The sequence below is a fragment of the Gossypium hirsutum genome, chromosome D07 (assembly GCF_007990345.1).
Source record: "Gossypium hirsutum isolate 1008001.06 chromosome D07, Gossypium_hirsutum_v2.1, whole genome shotgun sequence".
In the NCBI taxonomy this organism is placed as follows: domain Eukaryota; kingdom Viridiplantae; phylum Streptophyta; class Magnoliopsida; order Malvales; family Malvaceae; genus Gossypium; species Gossypium hirsutum.
Genome location: NC_053443.1, coordinates 4,125,737 through 4,140,922, shown reverse-complemented (window position 1 = coordinate 4,140,922; position 15,186 = coordinate 4,125,737). Strand labels below are relative to the sequence as shown.

At 29.9% G+C, this 15,186-nt stretch overlaps 2 protein-coding genes across 2 annotated transcripts; one reads left to right on the top strand and one right to left on the bottom strand.

Annotated features, from left to right (window-relative positions):
• Window positions 1–1,043: 1,043 nt before the first annotated feature.
• On the bottom strand, window positions 1,044–1,328 carry LOC107956578 (uncharacterized protein At1g15400). Its single transcript, XM_016892190.2, has one exon. It carries the CDS (start codon window positions 1,326–1,328, stop codon window positions 1,044–1,046), a length of 285 nt encoding a protein of 94 aa, XP_016747679.1.
• A 6,449-nt stretch (window positions 1,329–7,777) lies between these two features.
• LOC107953710 (broad specificity amino-acid racemase RacX) lies at window positions 7,778–9,878 on the top strand. Its single transcript, XM_016889096.2, has 2 exons — window positions 7,778–8,792; window positions 9,335–9,878. Exons 1-2 carry the CDS (start codon window positions 8,076–8,078, stop codon window positions 9,629–9,631), a joined length of 1,014 nt encoding a protein of 337 aa, XP_016744585.1. The 5' UTR covers window positions 7,778–8,075; the 3' UTR covers window positions 9,632–9,878.
• The last annotated feature ends 5,308 nt before the right edge of the window (window positions 9,879–15,186 follow it).

Sequence of the window (15,186 nt, the reverse complement as noted above, 5' to 3'; positions counted from 1 at the left end):
AATTAATTCGTAAAATATATTTTACTTAAATAAGTTGTTAAGTACAACTAAAATAAATAAATATCAATAATTCGATGTCAAATTTTTATGTTATTTTAGTTAACTTTTCATGTCATAATATTTATAAACATGTTTATTGATTTTTAACAATTTGTCCATGTGGGATTTCATCCTATTATTACATCGATCACCATCGTATCTCAAAAAGATATATCTAAAAATACAACAATAATATTCCATAACTCGAAAATTGACTCTTTAAAATTGGATTTAATCAGGGGCGAAACTAGAAAATATTTCAGAGGAAGGGTCGAAATTAAATTGTATACTTTTACTATAATAGAAATATAATTTCACCATTTTAATAATCTATATCTTTATAATTTTTAAAAGATTAAATTAATTTTTTATTATTTTTAAAAGTTAAAATATAATTTTACCATTATTGTTTAAAATTTTATAAATTATAAACACACGGATCTAATGAGACCCTACATAATTGAGCATTCGTGCAGCGAGGCCTTCACCCAACTCCGAGATTTCACGTAAAAAAAATAAGGGTTTTAACGAGAGAGGTATTTTGGTTAGTTAATTCTACTACAAACCATGGTAATCTCATTGGCTCCTCTCCTTAAGTTGGTGAAAGGTCGTAGTGTTACATTGACATGTACAAAAAGGGTCACGTTTGCTGGTTTGTAATAGAATTAGCTAACTACTAGGAACCAACCAAAATTTAAACATCTGACAGTTGTTGATACAGACAAACTATACCAAGGAATTAAAGAAATCAACACAAAGCTCCTTAAAATAAAAGAAACCATCTCTATATATAACAAAATCCCATGAAATACAAGCTGTTGGAAACCAATGCAAGAAGAACACATAAGTTTCGGGTTTGTGCTCTCATACACATATTTCAACTGGAATTCTGTATTATGTGGAAATTTAACACCCAAACAAATAAAATAACATACATAAATTGGAATCGGAATGCCCTGTATATATAGCATACAACATAATAATTATGCTGTACTTGATCATTACTAACGTTTCTTTGATCTTCTCTTTTTGGGCGCTGCTTCCGGTTTGCCAAAAATCCCACAAAAGCCACAACCAGAGACCTTAGGAGAAGGAGGGTCGAAGCTAGGGGGCGCCACCTTCATCGTCGTCCGGTACATATTCCCGTCACCATTTTCCGATCGGCTACGTTGATTGTTAAGCTTCATTTTGTTCAAGTCACCTGATAAAAACTTGTCATCCCAAATCAACCCTGATGAGCCTTGTCTCCTGAACGAAGTCGTAGACCTTTGAAGACCAGTCTTCTCCATCTCTTACTTGTTCAAAGCTCTTTATTAGTTGATGTGGGAGTCCAAAGATATGTGAAGACTAAGTATGAGTTTTTCAATGTGTTGTTATAAGCATATATAGGAATGGGAAAATTGGGAAAATGACAAGCAATATGGGGAAAATTCATAAAATGGTATCTATTTGTGTAAGAATTGGATTTTATTTTTAGGGAATAAAATTTTCCCCCATTTTTGTAAACTTTTAAATCACCGAATCAAAGACGATGGACCAGAAAGCTGCTTTTGTCATTGGTCTAAAAATTGGAATATTGATGGCCGCCGGCTTTAAAAAATTATTAAATATACATTATATTAAACAAAAATGTTAATTAGTGTCCAATGACTTGGGTTAAAAATTGATGCACATCGATAAAGATTTTTTAAATCTACAAGCAGTATTAATAGTTTATAATATTATTAAACTCATGTTAACTAAGAAAAATAGAGAATTTTGTTGAGGGGAATATATATTGTGGAGTGGGTCACTTCCGGTATTATTTTTAAAATGTATGTGCTTGGTTTTATTCTCACAGAAATTTTAAGAAAATAAAACTCCAAGTTAAAATCCAACATAAAGTGAGACATTTCATATCAAATATAAAGAACACTAGAAAGATATTCCTTTACCATATAAACGATTATGTGTTAACTACATTATATTCAACATTATTTATTGGGATTGTGCTTAAATTTGTCTGTGTTTTATTTTTTTAGAATATAACTTAATGATACGTGATAAAATTTTAATCCAGTTTATGGAGTAAAATTTTTGTCGGTACACCAAATAATTATGGAAATTATTTTTTGTCTTAAAAGTTATATTAAAAAATAACACAAAAGAGTGTTATGAAATAAAATATCTGGTACCAAGAGAAACGTATATAAATTGTAATTCTTCTTTGCGTATATAAAGATCAATTTTATATGTCATATTTAATTATTTATGACTTTGTTATATCTTAAAAAAAGTGTCTTCACAATTCAAATTTTTAATTTATGTTTCTCTTCTACATCTTTTTCTAACAGGCAATACATCGAATACTAATTCAAAAATATAATATAATTAATACTTTATTTTTTAATTTAATAAAAATAATGTATTTATTAAATTAAAAAAAATCTCATAGTAATAAAGCAATGCAGCTAGGTTTCAGAAATCCCTTGACCCTAGTACAAAAAAGATATGGTGATTGTGATGTTTCCTTACAAAAATCCTAATTTGTGTTTTTGTGTAATAAGTCATTAAATGGCATAAGCAAATGCTCAAGGCTAAAAACACTTAAATATTTAAAATAAAGGAAAAAATATCAAGGCTTGGTACAAACTACAAGTGTACTATTAATATTTAATGCCTAAAAGTGTTGATTAGTCTGACAAAATTCTTAGATCCTTCTTTCATCTTGATGCTTGACTTTGATTTCGTGGATATGAGTGCAATTGAATGGGTCTGAGATATTTATCAAAGTTCAAAGGTTTAATTGTAAAGCGAAAAAATTTAAATAAAAAATAAGCTTAGATAAAAAATAAAGCTCATTTATTAATTGGGTCAGGCCTCAAGTAAATATTTTGGCTCTGGTTAGGCCCAAATCACATGCCTATATATTTTTTGCATTTTCAATTCGTTGGGAAATATTAATTTTAATATTTTTAGTGTATTTTATGTATTATACTTTCTTAAATTTGTTTTTATATAAAAAATAATCTAAAAAAATTATTACGGTCAGGTCGGGTTCAAGTTTAGCATTTTTACTATGGACTGGACTTGGGCAAAGTTTTAGGTCCATTTTTCAAGCCCGCTCGAACCTAAAAAGCAGGCCTAAAATTTTGTATCAACCCAATCCATGATCAGGTCGATGCAAGCATCCATTTAACTTAAAATGGTTAAATTTTGCTATAAGTCCTTGTATCATGTCAAAAAATTCATTTTAAATCTTCTACTATTAAAAGAACATTTTAATCTTTGCATGTTTGAAAACTTAATATTTTAAACCCTAAATGTTAAGTTTATTGTTTATAGAATAGTGTGGCTAAAATGACATTAAACCAAAATTAAAAAGTTTATCGATTTTAAAAATAAATGGAATGACGTGGCTTGATAGTGGTTGATGTGAATCAAACTAAAAATATTTCAAACACAACAATTATTACAAAAAAACAAATAGAATCGAAAATAATTTGAAGTAAAAGCAAAATCAATTTCTTATCTCTACTCAATTTTCAAAATTATTGTTTAGCTTTTTAATTTAAGGTAAACTATACAAATGGTCATCTAACTATGCCCATGTTCCTGTTTTGGTCACTGAACTTTAAAATTTTCAATTTAGACACTAACGTTTGAATTGTTTCTGTTTTGGTCACCCGTGGTTAAATTAATAAAAGAAAATATTTTTCTAATTGGTATAATAACACATTTAGTCCTCAATATTTACATATTCCATCAATTTGATTCTAATTTTAAACAATTCATTAAATTTAACCATTTACATTTAAAAATTCTATCAATTTAATCATCAACTTCCTAACAAAGTTTTCAACTTTTAAAACAAAGGCATCCCACATCTATAAATTTAGTACCCCCAAAAAAAAAGCCTCTCAACTAATGAGCCGTTTCCCAAGCTTATTCCCAATACCAATGAGTTTATCTTGAAATTTTATTTCCTTTTATTTTCTTTTTTTATTAGTTTTCTTCTAAATATAATATTTTATAACATTTTGATTGATAAAATTTTGTTTAAAGAAAATGAAAAAAACCTTTAAAAAAACACTTTACATTTACTCTTATCGTTAACAATATAATTAAATCCAGAGCTAAAAAGTATGGCTTTGAAAAATCCAATTGTTCAATAAATAATTATATAAAAAAAGTTAATAACATTTATTTTTCATAAGAAAAAAAATGTGAAAGAATTAATTGAATTTCCTTTTGTTACAATGATAATGATTTTTTTTTAATTTTATAAATTGATTAAGAGATTATTTGTGTTCCACAATAAGCAATAGTTATCACTAATAATCTGATTTAGTGTCAAATCATTTACCAAATTAATTAAAAACTATAATTCTGCTTGTTAGAGTGGAAATTTATTTTTTTACAAATATTAAATTATTTATATAATTTTATTATATATTATATATTATATTTTAAATTTTCTATTATTTTTAATGGTGCTTAGTTAATTTCTAACACTAACTTCTTAAAAATATAAACAAAAACGGTTATATACCGAATTGGATACTTTCAACCATAAATAAAATAATTAATAGACGTGAAATGCCTCTGTTTTAAAAGCTGAAAGCCTTAGTTAGGAAGTTTGAGGATCAAAATGATAGAATATGTAAGTATTGAGGACTAAATGTGTTATTATATCAGTTAAAAAAAGAGCTTTTCATTATCAATTTAACGACGAGTGACTTAAACAAGAACCAATTAAAACATTAATGCATAAATTGAAAAATTTTAAACTTAGGTGACCAAAATAGAAATACAAGTATAATTGAGTGACTATTTGTATAATTTACCCTTTAATTTAAAATCTGATTTAATGTCACGACATTAATCACTGTTAAGTCATATCATCTTATTAACAGTAAAAGAACTAAAATAACGGCTTTTCAAACATAAACTAAAATGTTTCTTTAATAAAAAAAAAAACTTATACTAAGTAACAGATTAAACTTTAACCAAATTAAAGGAAATTCAACTGAATTATAGTATCCTTCCATCTTTTGTGACCTCAAACATTTTTATATGCTCAATAGCCTTCAACAAGTATAGGAGAAAGCACTTGTATATACATTATAGCTTTTAAAATTTGAATCAAGAGAATTTTGTAATTAAAAAGAAAGATTTGAACTCTCTTCTGTACAATATATACATTTAAAAAAATTAATTTAATTGTGAAAATATTTGAAAGTTTCTAAGTTGATACAATATTTAAAACTATCCTAACCCTTAAATAGGAGCATAACTCACTCTTAAATAGGAGAATAACCCACGTCCTCCTATACTGACAACAATATTAATACCAACCGAAGTAAAACTCAATCAAATAACTAAAAAACTAAAATGTTGTAGGAAGCTGATGTTAAAAGGCAAATTGCACTTTGATAATACAAACCTACAGGAAAAGTAAAGTGATATTATCAACATTACAAAATTCAGCAGAGGCAATTATAGTACACAAGACTGTGATGTTATTGGCCAAAATGAAAATAATAAGCATTAATGAGCTGGATGGAAAGCATCATATATCGATTAGAAACCTAGTCAATAAACAAAGGATTTTAAACAACTTATAACTATTGCCTATTGATGATGCTATTAATGATGAAGTCTTACAATCAAGTTTTCATTTAAGATCCAAAATTATCTAATTTTAATTATTTATAATTATATATGTTTAATATTTTTAGATAATTAGTGAATCTTTTGAATTGAGTGTAATTAGATTGATAATTACAAATAATCAATTACACTTAAATTCAATTGCTTTATGTCTTTTCAAATAAATTCATACATTATTATTGGATATTTTATGAAAGTACGACATACCACATAATAAAACACATATTGATTGTTCATGTACCACATTAAAATTTTATGAAAGTACAAGAGCTTTAACCATTTGATAGAAATTTTTCATTGAAAAAAAGGCATATAAAGGGTGATTTATCACTTAGGTTATGTTTGATAAACTACAAAAATTAAATGCTCAAAAAATGTGTTGAAAAAATAAGTGTTGGATATAGGTTATAAAATTTATTTGGTATATTACTTAAAATTAAATATTGGGTATAATTAGGTTGTTTGATAAAAATAATATAATCGTAAATGAAATACAATAAAATAAAAATAATTAAATTTATTCTTTATTAAGTGATAAGTAGGCTATAAGTCCCTATCTGCTTATCATTTTCTATATCTTTATTGTATAAATTTTTTCTATCTAGTAGTTTTCATTATAAGTTATCAAACGTGTTTAAAAAATTAATTAATGAAAATATTAACTTTTGGTTAGATTGAATTTTTTCTATACCTTATCCAATAGGGCATTAATGAATAATATGTTGAATTAAATTATATACTTTTAAGTTTTTTTCTTTTATATTATTTATTATCTTTTAAATTGCAAATCAATCCACAATAATTTAAATTAATTATTTTTTATTATTTAGATATTGTCAACAAATATTTATTTTTTAGTTTTATGATATTTTTATATTTAACACGTTAATTTTAACATGTTTTCATCTATTTTCTAAGACCTTATGACAGAACAATTATTGCCTAAAGATAATGGAACATGGCAACATGCTTATTCTATTAATATTCTTGGTTAAAATGATGAACTAACATGGATGATCTTCATTTGAAATGTTGGAAACATGTGTTTTGGTTAAAATTTTAAAATGGTTTATTTTATATAAATGTAAATAATGATTTTGACTGTAAAAATCAAATGTTGTATATTATTTTTGTGCTATAAATATATTTTTAACTTAAAAATAGTTTTTTCGAGAACGAATCTTTAATTTATTAATATTTTAGTTTCGAATCTAATCAGATTAGATTCGACCATGAAACATGAATATAATTATTCAATGAATTTTTTTAAATAAAATGTTATGAAATTGATTTATGATGTAGTGAAAACAAATTGAAAATGAAATTTGCACTCTTTGCTTAAGATTGACCAAATAATCAAATAAAACTCACGTATTTTATTTTAGACTTAAATTCAACCTAACTTGGCTAATGATACCTCTATTAAGTGGCCTAAGCAAGAAAACCATCACCATTTATGACTTTTTTTTCCCCCTGTTGATAAAAAAATGTTGTAGAGGACAGAAGCTCATTCATGGAGTAGGGTGTAGATGGTAGGAGAATGACATTTGAACTAGTGTGTGCGTGGCATTGTTCTATTGAATCATCATCAAGTGAGTGTCTCTAAAGTCAGGTTGTCCAAGAAAGAAACACTTTTTCAAACCACTTGCTCAATTTGAAGACAATCAACTCTTTGTCATGTGCCACTTTGTTTCATCGTTCATTGTTCAGTTCACCATTCATGTTTGTTTGCCCATTTAACATCACCATAAAAGTCCCTTTTAGTCAGATTTGTTGTATCATGTGATATCATCATCATCATCACCATCATCCAGCAGTAAAATGTGAAGACAATTTTTCACAGCAGTGATTTTTGTTGTTGAGTTGAGAACTTTCCCCCTCCCTGCCATCACTGTCACATTTGCCAGAGGAAAAAGATAAAAAGGGAAAATAATTGAGGCCAAAGGTAATAGATGGTTTGTCTTTATTTGGATTTGTAAAATCATTCATTGAACGGTGGACAATGGTGCAATGGCATAAGCTAAGAGGGTGACAATTACGAAGATTCCTTTTTATTTTAATATCATTGTTACTTCATTGTCATGTATAAAAACCCTGCAGAACTAAGGATCCCCATTTGCCTTGTGCCTTTTTTACAAAAATCTAAACAAACAAAAAAAATCTCGTTGTTAATTACGGCTCTCTTTTTGCTCTCAAAATTCCCCTTAAAATATGTCGGTTTGGTTTTGTATAGAGTTGCACCATGATTTACGGTGAGCTTGGACACTCTTGAAGATGAAAGACATGAAAATTCTAGTTTTGAGGTGCGATTTTGGTGCTGAAATGCAGCACTTTCCTTGAAGATTCTAACTGTTTTAGCTTCTAAAAGTTGTTTGTAATTAGGGATGTTTGATGGAGGCATGACTATGTGTTTCCATACTGTAAACTGCCCCCAAATATTAGGTAACATAAGCAAAAACAGAAGTAGGAGTAGAACAAAGTTGAACCCATGTTTTGCAGTGAAGGTGTGTTCAATTCTTTTACAAAGTGATGAGAGTGGAAACCTATCAGAGTCCAAAAAGATATCAAGTTCATATTCAGCACAAGTAAAACCCCAAGCTCAGAATTCCCTGCTTAGCCAAGCAAACACTGTAGGTATAATTGGAGGGGTTTCTGTTCTGTCCACTCTTATTTTCCTGGAGAAACTTGTGTGGTGGAGCTCAAGAAATGGAGAAGAAAGTGTGCCTTTTGTAGTTTGCAGCGATCCTTCCATAGATGGGGCACTTGCTTCTCAAGCTTCAATTCAGTCATCTTTCGATGAAACGGCTCAAAATGAAGCGAACCATGAAGCTATTGTCCGGAATTTGAGGCACAAAAGAGTGTTCCTTGAGCAGTCTGGTGCTAGCTGCATAGTTATGCCGTGCCATATCTCAAATGCATGGCATGAACAGATATCAGAGGGCTGCTCACTGCCATTTTTTCATATTGGTGAATGTGCTGCTAAGGAGCTCAAGGAAGCAAAACTGAAGCCACATGGTACTGGGAGTAATGTGCGGATTGGGGTGCTGGCTGCCACTGAAACTATAGCTGCTGCTTCTTACCAGGATCAACTAGGGAATCAGGTATCCCGAATAATGTCATTTTAACTCCTTATTTTAGCTTTATTATTGCACATTCACTACCTTATCTGCTTCTGGATTGGGTTTTTGTGATGATATATTAATGTTATTAAGTTGATATACATTGCATCAGAAGAAGCATATAAGTTTTCATGTGTACCAGATTGAACATTCGAATTCTCATACGGTGCATTTCGGAACATGAATTTGAGTTTTATATATGTATGTGTTGTCTTGATATCTTGGGTTAAAGTTTTGGCAAATTGTTTCTCTCGGGGGATATAGGACCCTCCAAGTACATAAACATTTGAACATACCCGAATCCCTCGAGCAACAGTTGCAATTGATTGTGCCAAGCTAGTCATATTATGTGAGGAAACAGAGGAACTGTTTAGATTATTCCACAAGTGAGAGATGAAGATGATATGGTCCAATAACATGATATGAAACATATTACATGTTTGTTTTGAACTTGTTTTAGCTGTGTAGGAAGAAATGTTGATCCTGATGTAAACTTGGTTTGTTCAAACACGGGAAATTTGCAGGGGTTTGAGGTAGTTTTGCCAGACAAAGCAACCATGGAACACATTCTAATTCCAGCGATCGAATCATTGAACAAACGAGACACCGAAGGGGCTCGGAATCTATTAAGAATAGCAATCCAGGTGCTTTTGATCGGGGCCGTCAATGTTGTCATCCTTGCTTCTGATGAGCTTCAGAATATATTACCTAGAGAAGATCCTCTTCTGAAGAAATGTATGGATCCGATGGATGCCTTAGCCCGATCAACCATAAAATGGGCTAAAACTGGAAAACAAGGTATGCAGAAGAATACTTGCTAGTATTACACACCCAAAACTTGTGAAAACAAATGGTGTACTGTCTTGTAAGGATATTATTATTTGTGTATCAAGTAATGCACAGGCGTATATGATTATACCAGAAATTAACTGTGAGACACGTTCTCATGTACAATATCTCCCCTGGTTGGTTCCAATTGCTGAGCCAACATTTCACATGCTTGATAGGTGTGTATATATTTGTATTTATATTCAAATATGTGCGAATTACAAGTAAATTTCGAAGCCATGAACTGTTTCTATGATTATGTTGCAAAATGATGATGATCTTCTTCACAAGAGAGCAAAACCGAGCCTTGTGATCTGTAATCAATTAGTATTATTTTGTGGGTCCTTGCTTATCACCAACCACTGACTGGCGGGCAGCCATGAAACTCCAAGCTTAGGGGGGGAGAAAGATTCTAATGAGCTTTTGCGAGTCCTGATTTCGCTGATTACTAGGAATTTTTTTTTATAATAAGATACTACAACTTTCCAAGATTAAAATCGAGTCAAAAAGATTAAGTACTCTCTGGGCCAAATCGTTTGAGGTTTTAGTCCTTGGAAGAGCTTTTTTCATCAACCTTTGAGTTTCTTCCCCTGCTATGGGCCGAGCTAAAAGGAATATATATATTTAAATAAAAATTAATTTGTTAAGTTAAACTATTGTCTAATTTTATGACTTGATCTGAACAAATTTTTTATTTTAAATTTAGTTAAACTTAGATTTATTTTTTAATTTTTAAAAAAATCATTTTTTTAATTTTAATTAAAAATATCTTTAGACATCATATGAACTATATTAATTAAAAAGAAGAATCTTTCACTATCTAAATATGTTCTATAACTCATTTTAAATATGCTCTAGCTGTTTTGTTGACAATTCTATTACGAAAGGGCCATATTTAAATAATATATAATATTTAAATTATCAATATTATATACTTTTTTATAATAATTTTTTTTCAATTTTCAAATACAGTAAATTATAAAGTCTCAATTTTTAAAAATAATAGTATGAAAAAAATTATTTAATATTATAATATAAAAACATAAAATTATATTAATTTATAAGAAGTAAAATAAGTACTATCCTATTTGTATTAAGAATAATCATAGTTTAAGTTTTTTTGGTTAAACATTAAATTAATACCTAAATTTGTCTATTTCTCCTACATTAGTACTTATGATTTTTTTTGGTCCCAAATTAGTACTTGAATTTTTTTCCATCAACTAAATTAATACTTGAGTCTAACACTGTTAAATTTAAGACATGTGACAAAATAAGATTGTGACACGTAACACAAATAACGTCATGGTGATGTCATAATCTAAAAAAATTTCTTCCCTCAACCCAAGTTTCTTCTCCCCCCATTACTGTGAACACTATAAGTATTAGATTTACCTTATCTTTTAGTTTAAAAACCATATAAAATTTCGTTTCATTTTCTGCACTTTCTCAGCAACCAAACAAAAATACATATCTATAAGAAAAGCCAAATCTAAAAGAATCAACAATACAATCAAATTTTAACAAAATATAAAACATTCACAATCTTTTAAAAAAAGGCTCATCTGATAGCAGACATTTATCACCTGAAGAATAACTATTCCAATGAAAAAATAAAAGAAAAAAATAGATCTCTTGATAGTCGTCCATTTGATTATCATCTTCCTTCCCCCCTTCTCTGTATCCGAACATTGATTTTCACATCGAAACAAAGTCCCCAGTTAAATTTAAAACCCAATCGTTTACCCTAATTTCAAAATAATTATCACACCCAATCGCACTTGAATCCAATATTGAAAACCATAAAAATACAATCCATACAAGAAAATATAAAATTTGAACTTCTTCTCGCAAATCTTGAATGAAACACTGAAAGAAAATTTCGAATTTTAAGACTAAAAAATTACACAAAAAAGGCAAAGGGTTATGTTGCGCGGAAGCGTGTGAAAGAGTAAAATTATTGTACTGAAAAATCACACTAAGTTCAATTCCCAGGAAAGAGAGGTGGATCACGAGGATCGCTTACATACCAGATCTTTCCTAGCCAGAATATCCCTCTATCGTAATTTAATAGCACAATAAATCACTACAATGACACTTGCAAAATATGCAGAACAAAAAATAAAGAACACTAGAATTTTAACGAGGTTCAGCAAATTTTGCCTACGTCCTCGGGCACTACCAAATATATTTCACTCCAAAAATACAAGTGAAAGTTTACAAATAGGGAGAGAGAACAATTGCCTTAAGTAGAGAATGGCAAGTGTGGGATGAAGAAAGTAAGAAATGGTTAGGCCTATTTATAGTTGAGGTTCAAGGATCAACTTGCAATGTCCCTATACAATTAGGGACCAAAATTGCAATTATCCCATGCCAACTTTTAACCCAACTTGCCAACCAATCTTACTTTCTACTTTCGGTGCCTTTCGGTGCCAACTTTCTGCCACTATTCATCTTTGAAAAGTCAAAGATTGTAGGTATCCAATAGGTTAATTAATGTGAATTGTTGTTACTTTTATATATGAATGGAATACAGAAGGTATTGTAATTTGTGAATTTATTGTGCGAGTTCAATGACTTGAAAATTATAGGGAGAGAGACGAGAATATAAAGTATTTATTTTAAAAAAGAAGTGTGAAAGAGAGATTACAAATTTTGTGTGGATGGGAAAAGTGGAGGAATTACGAGCCATGGTAGGAGAATCCAAGTGAGCCCTCTTCTTCTTTGGTTCTTCAAATTCAAAGCTTTTCATTTACTATAGTTAGTATTGTGATTTGGGTTGAGGGAGGCCAACCGCCAGCTGCGACAGAGGCAGCAAATTGGGTTGGGTTGAGTATTCTACAACTGTTCGATAGATAGTTACCAAAACATGCTTTACGTTTTCAGCAAACGCCAATTCTTCTTGGATTGCACCATCTCTGAAACAATCAATTTCATATTTGGAGATGCAACGAAAATTTCGAATTTTAAGACTAAAAAATTACACAAAAAAGGCAAAGGGTTAATTAATGTGAATTGTTGTTGCTTTTATATATGAATGGAATACAGAAGGTATTGTAATTTGTGAATTTATTGTGCGAGTTCAATGACTTGAAAATTATAGGGAGAGAGACGAGAATATAAAGTATTTATTTTAAAAAAGAAGTGTGAAAGAGAGATTACAAATTTTGTGTGGATGGGAAAAGTGGAGGAATTACGAGCCATGGTAGGAGAATCCAAGTGAGCCCTCTTCTTCTTTGGTTCTTCAAATTCAAAGCTTTTCATTTACTATAGTTAGTATTGTGATTTGGGTTGAGGGAGGCCAACCGCCAGCTGCGACAGAGGCAGCAAATTGGGTTGGGTTGAGTATTCTACAACTGTTCGATAGATAGTTACCAAAACATGCTTTACGTTTTCAGCAAACGCCAATTCTTCTTGGATTGCACCATCTCTGAAACAATCAATTTCATATTTGGAGATGCAACGAAAATTTCGAATTTTAAGACTAAAAAATTACACAAAAAAGGCAAAGGGTTAATTAATGTGAATTGTTGTTGCTTTTATATATGAATGGAATACAGAAGGTATTGTAATTTGTGAATTTATTGTGCGAGTTCAATGACTTGAAAATTATAGGGAGAGAGACGAGAATATAAAGTATTTATTTTAAAAAAGAAGTGTGAAAGAGAGATTACAAATTTTGTGTGGATGGGAAAAGTGGAGGAATTACGAGCCATGGTAGGAGAATCCAAGTGAGCCCTCTTCTTCTTTGGTTCTTCAAATTCAAAGCTTTTCATTTACTATAGTTAGTATTGTGATTTGGGTTGAGGGAGGCCAACCGCCAGCTGCGACAGAGGCAGCAAATTGGGTTGGGTTGAGTATTCTACAACTGTTCGATAGATAGTTACCAAAACATGCTTTACGTTTTCAGCAAACGCCAATTCTTCTTGGATTGCACCATCTCTGAAACAATCAATTTCATATTTGGAGATGCAACGACAGCCTCCCAGAACTGCACATTCCTTGTCCGAAAGCCATAAAATGGACTGCAAAACGTTGTTACGGTTAAAAAAAGAACGAATTCGGATCAGTCGGTAGTGATTGTGATCTTGGACAGCGAAATCATTCCAGGTCTCAAGCTTGAGTCGGTGAAAGACCAATTCCCAGCATATCGCGGTCGTCATAGAGGACTCGATCGAGTGTGATTATTATGCAAACTTACATGGATGATATGATACACGCAAAAGGTTGGACAAGTTTGGATTCTAGTGCAGGGACGCTGAGTTCAAAAACCATGGCCTTGGTGCTTCCACTTCTGGCTGTGTTAAATGGCCTGGAGTTATGATCCTTACGAAATACGATGCTATCAAATACACTCCAGCCAAGTTCTACGACATTGGCGACGCTTGGATTAAGCACCTGGAATTTTGTATCTTTTCGACGGAAAAGACTAAGAGGAAAAGCAAGAGGAGAAAGAGGAGAAGAAAGAGGGAACGCATCGTTTTTGATTTAATACCAGAGTTAACAGCGCTTCAGGATCCACCGTTACGAACTTATTGGTAAATGATCAACAGAACAAATTCCATAGTGATAAAAAAAATCCATAATTGAGTAATTTCTAGTATAGTTTATTCAATAAATTATATTATTTAACAGTGTTTTAGGGTTTTTCTAAAATTTAACAAAAAAATTACTTATGTGTACTATTTACATAAATAAAATATTAATTTTACCATTAAATTAAATATTTACTTTAATATAATATTTACATTTTAATATTATTATGCATACTTTATTTCCTTCGTCAATTGCATATAAATTAATAATATTGTTCATTGAGTTTGTGTCAAGTCAATTTGACGCTATTCAAGATTGATATAAAATCATAATTATTATTGTAGTGCAATTAATATTCTTAATATGATACATTTATGTGTTTAACTTTATTTTACTTACAATTTAATCTATTTTTTTATTTTAATATCATATATATTTAATACATTATTATTAATTAGTTTCAAATGACCTGCTTCATTGTTTATTATATGTTATTTTAAAATTAACATATGTGTTCTAAATACGTAGTGCATGTGATTGAAAATAATCCGCTTCATTATTTATCATATGTTATTTTAAAATTAACATGTATACTAAGCACGTAATTTCTACGTACATACACGTGTGATAAAATTTATAATATTTATAATCTAATTTTTAATTTATGTAAATTTAAATTTTAAAATTATTAATTAAATTCAATAACTTAATTTAATAACTATTAATCTTAGATGTTATTATATAAAGAAAATATGAAAATTCTATAGCAATTAATGCAAGTCAATACGCATTAATATAGATCAAAATAAGCCAAAACACATCGATGGAAACGCACCAAAATTTTGACCAAATCGAAACATTAGCTCCAAAACCGTACGTATGTACCCGTACCGACTGCCATTGCAATGCAGCTACTAATTGTGCGTTAGAGGAAAAATGTCCTTCAACCAAATGGAACATCCATTCCGAGTCCTCGTTGACCTTTTATAACCCATTCTTCCTTAGGGAATGA

Excerpts from the sequence above, each read along its gene's own strand:
- LOC107956578 (XM_016892190.2), bottom strand. The coding sequence starts at position 1,328 with ATGGAGAAGACTGGTCTTCAAAGGTCTACGACTTCGTTCAGGAGACAA.
- LOC107953710 (XM_016889096.2), top strand. The coding sequence starts at position 8,076 with ATGTTTGATGGAGGCATGACTATGTGTTTCCATACTGTAAACTGCCCC. Across the intron at positions 8,793-9,334 it reads AGGATCAACTAGGGAATCAG|GGGTTTGAGGTAGTTTTGCC; the intron begins GTATCCCGAATA and ends GGAAATTTGCAG.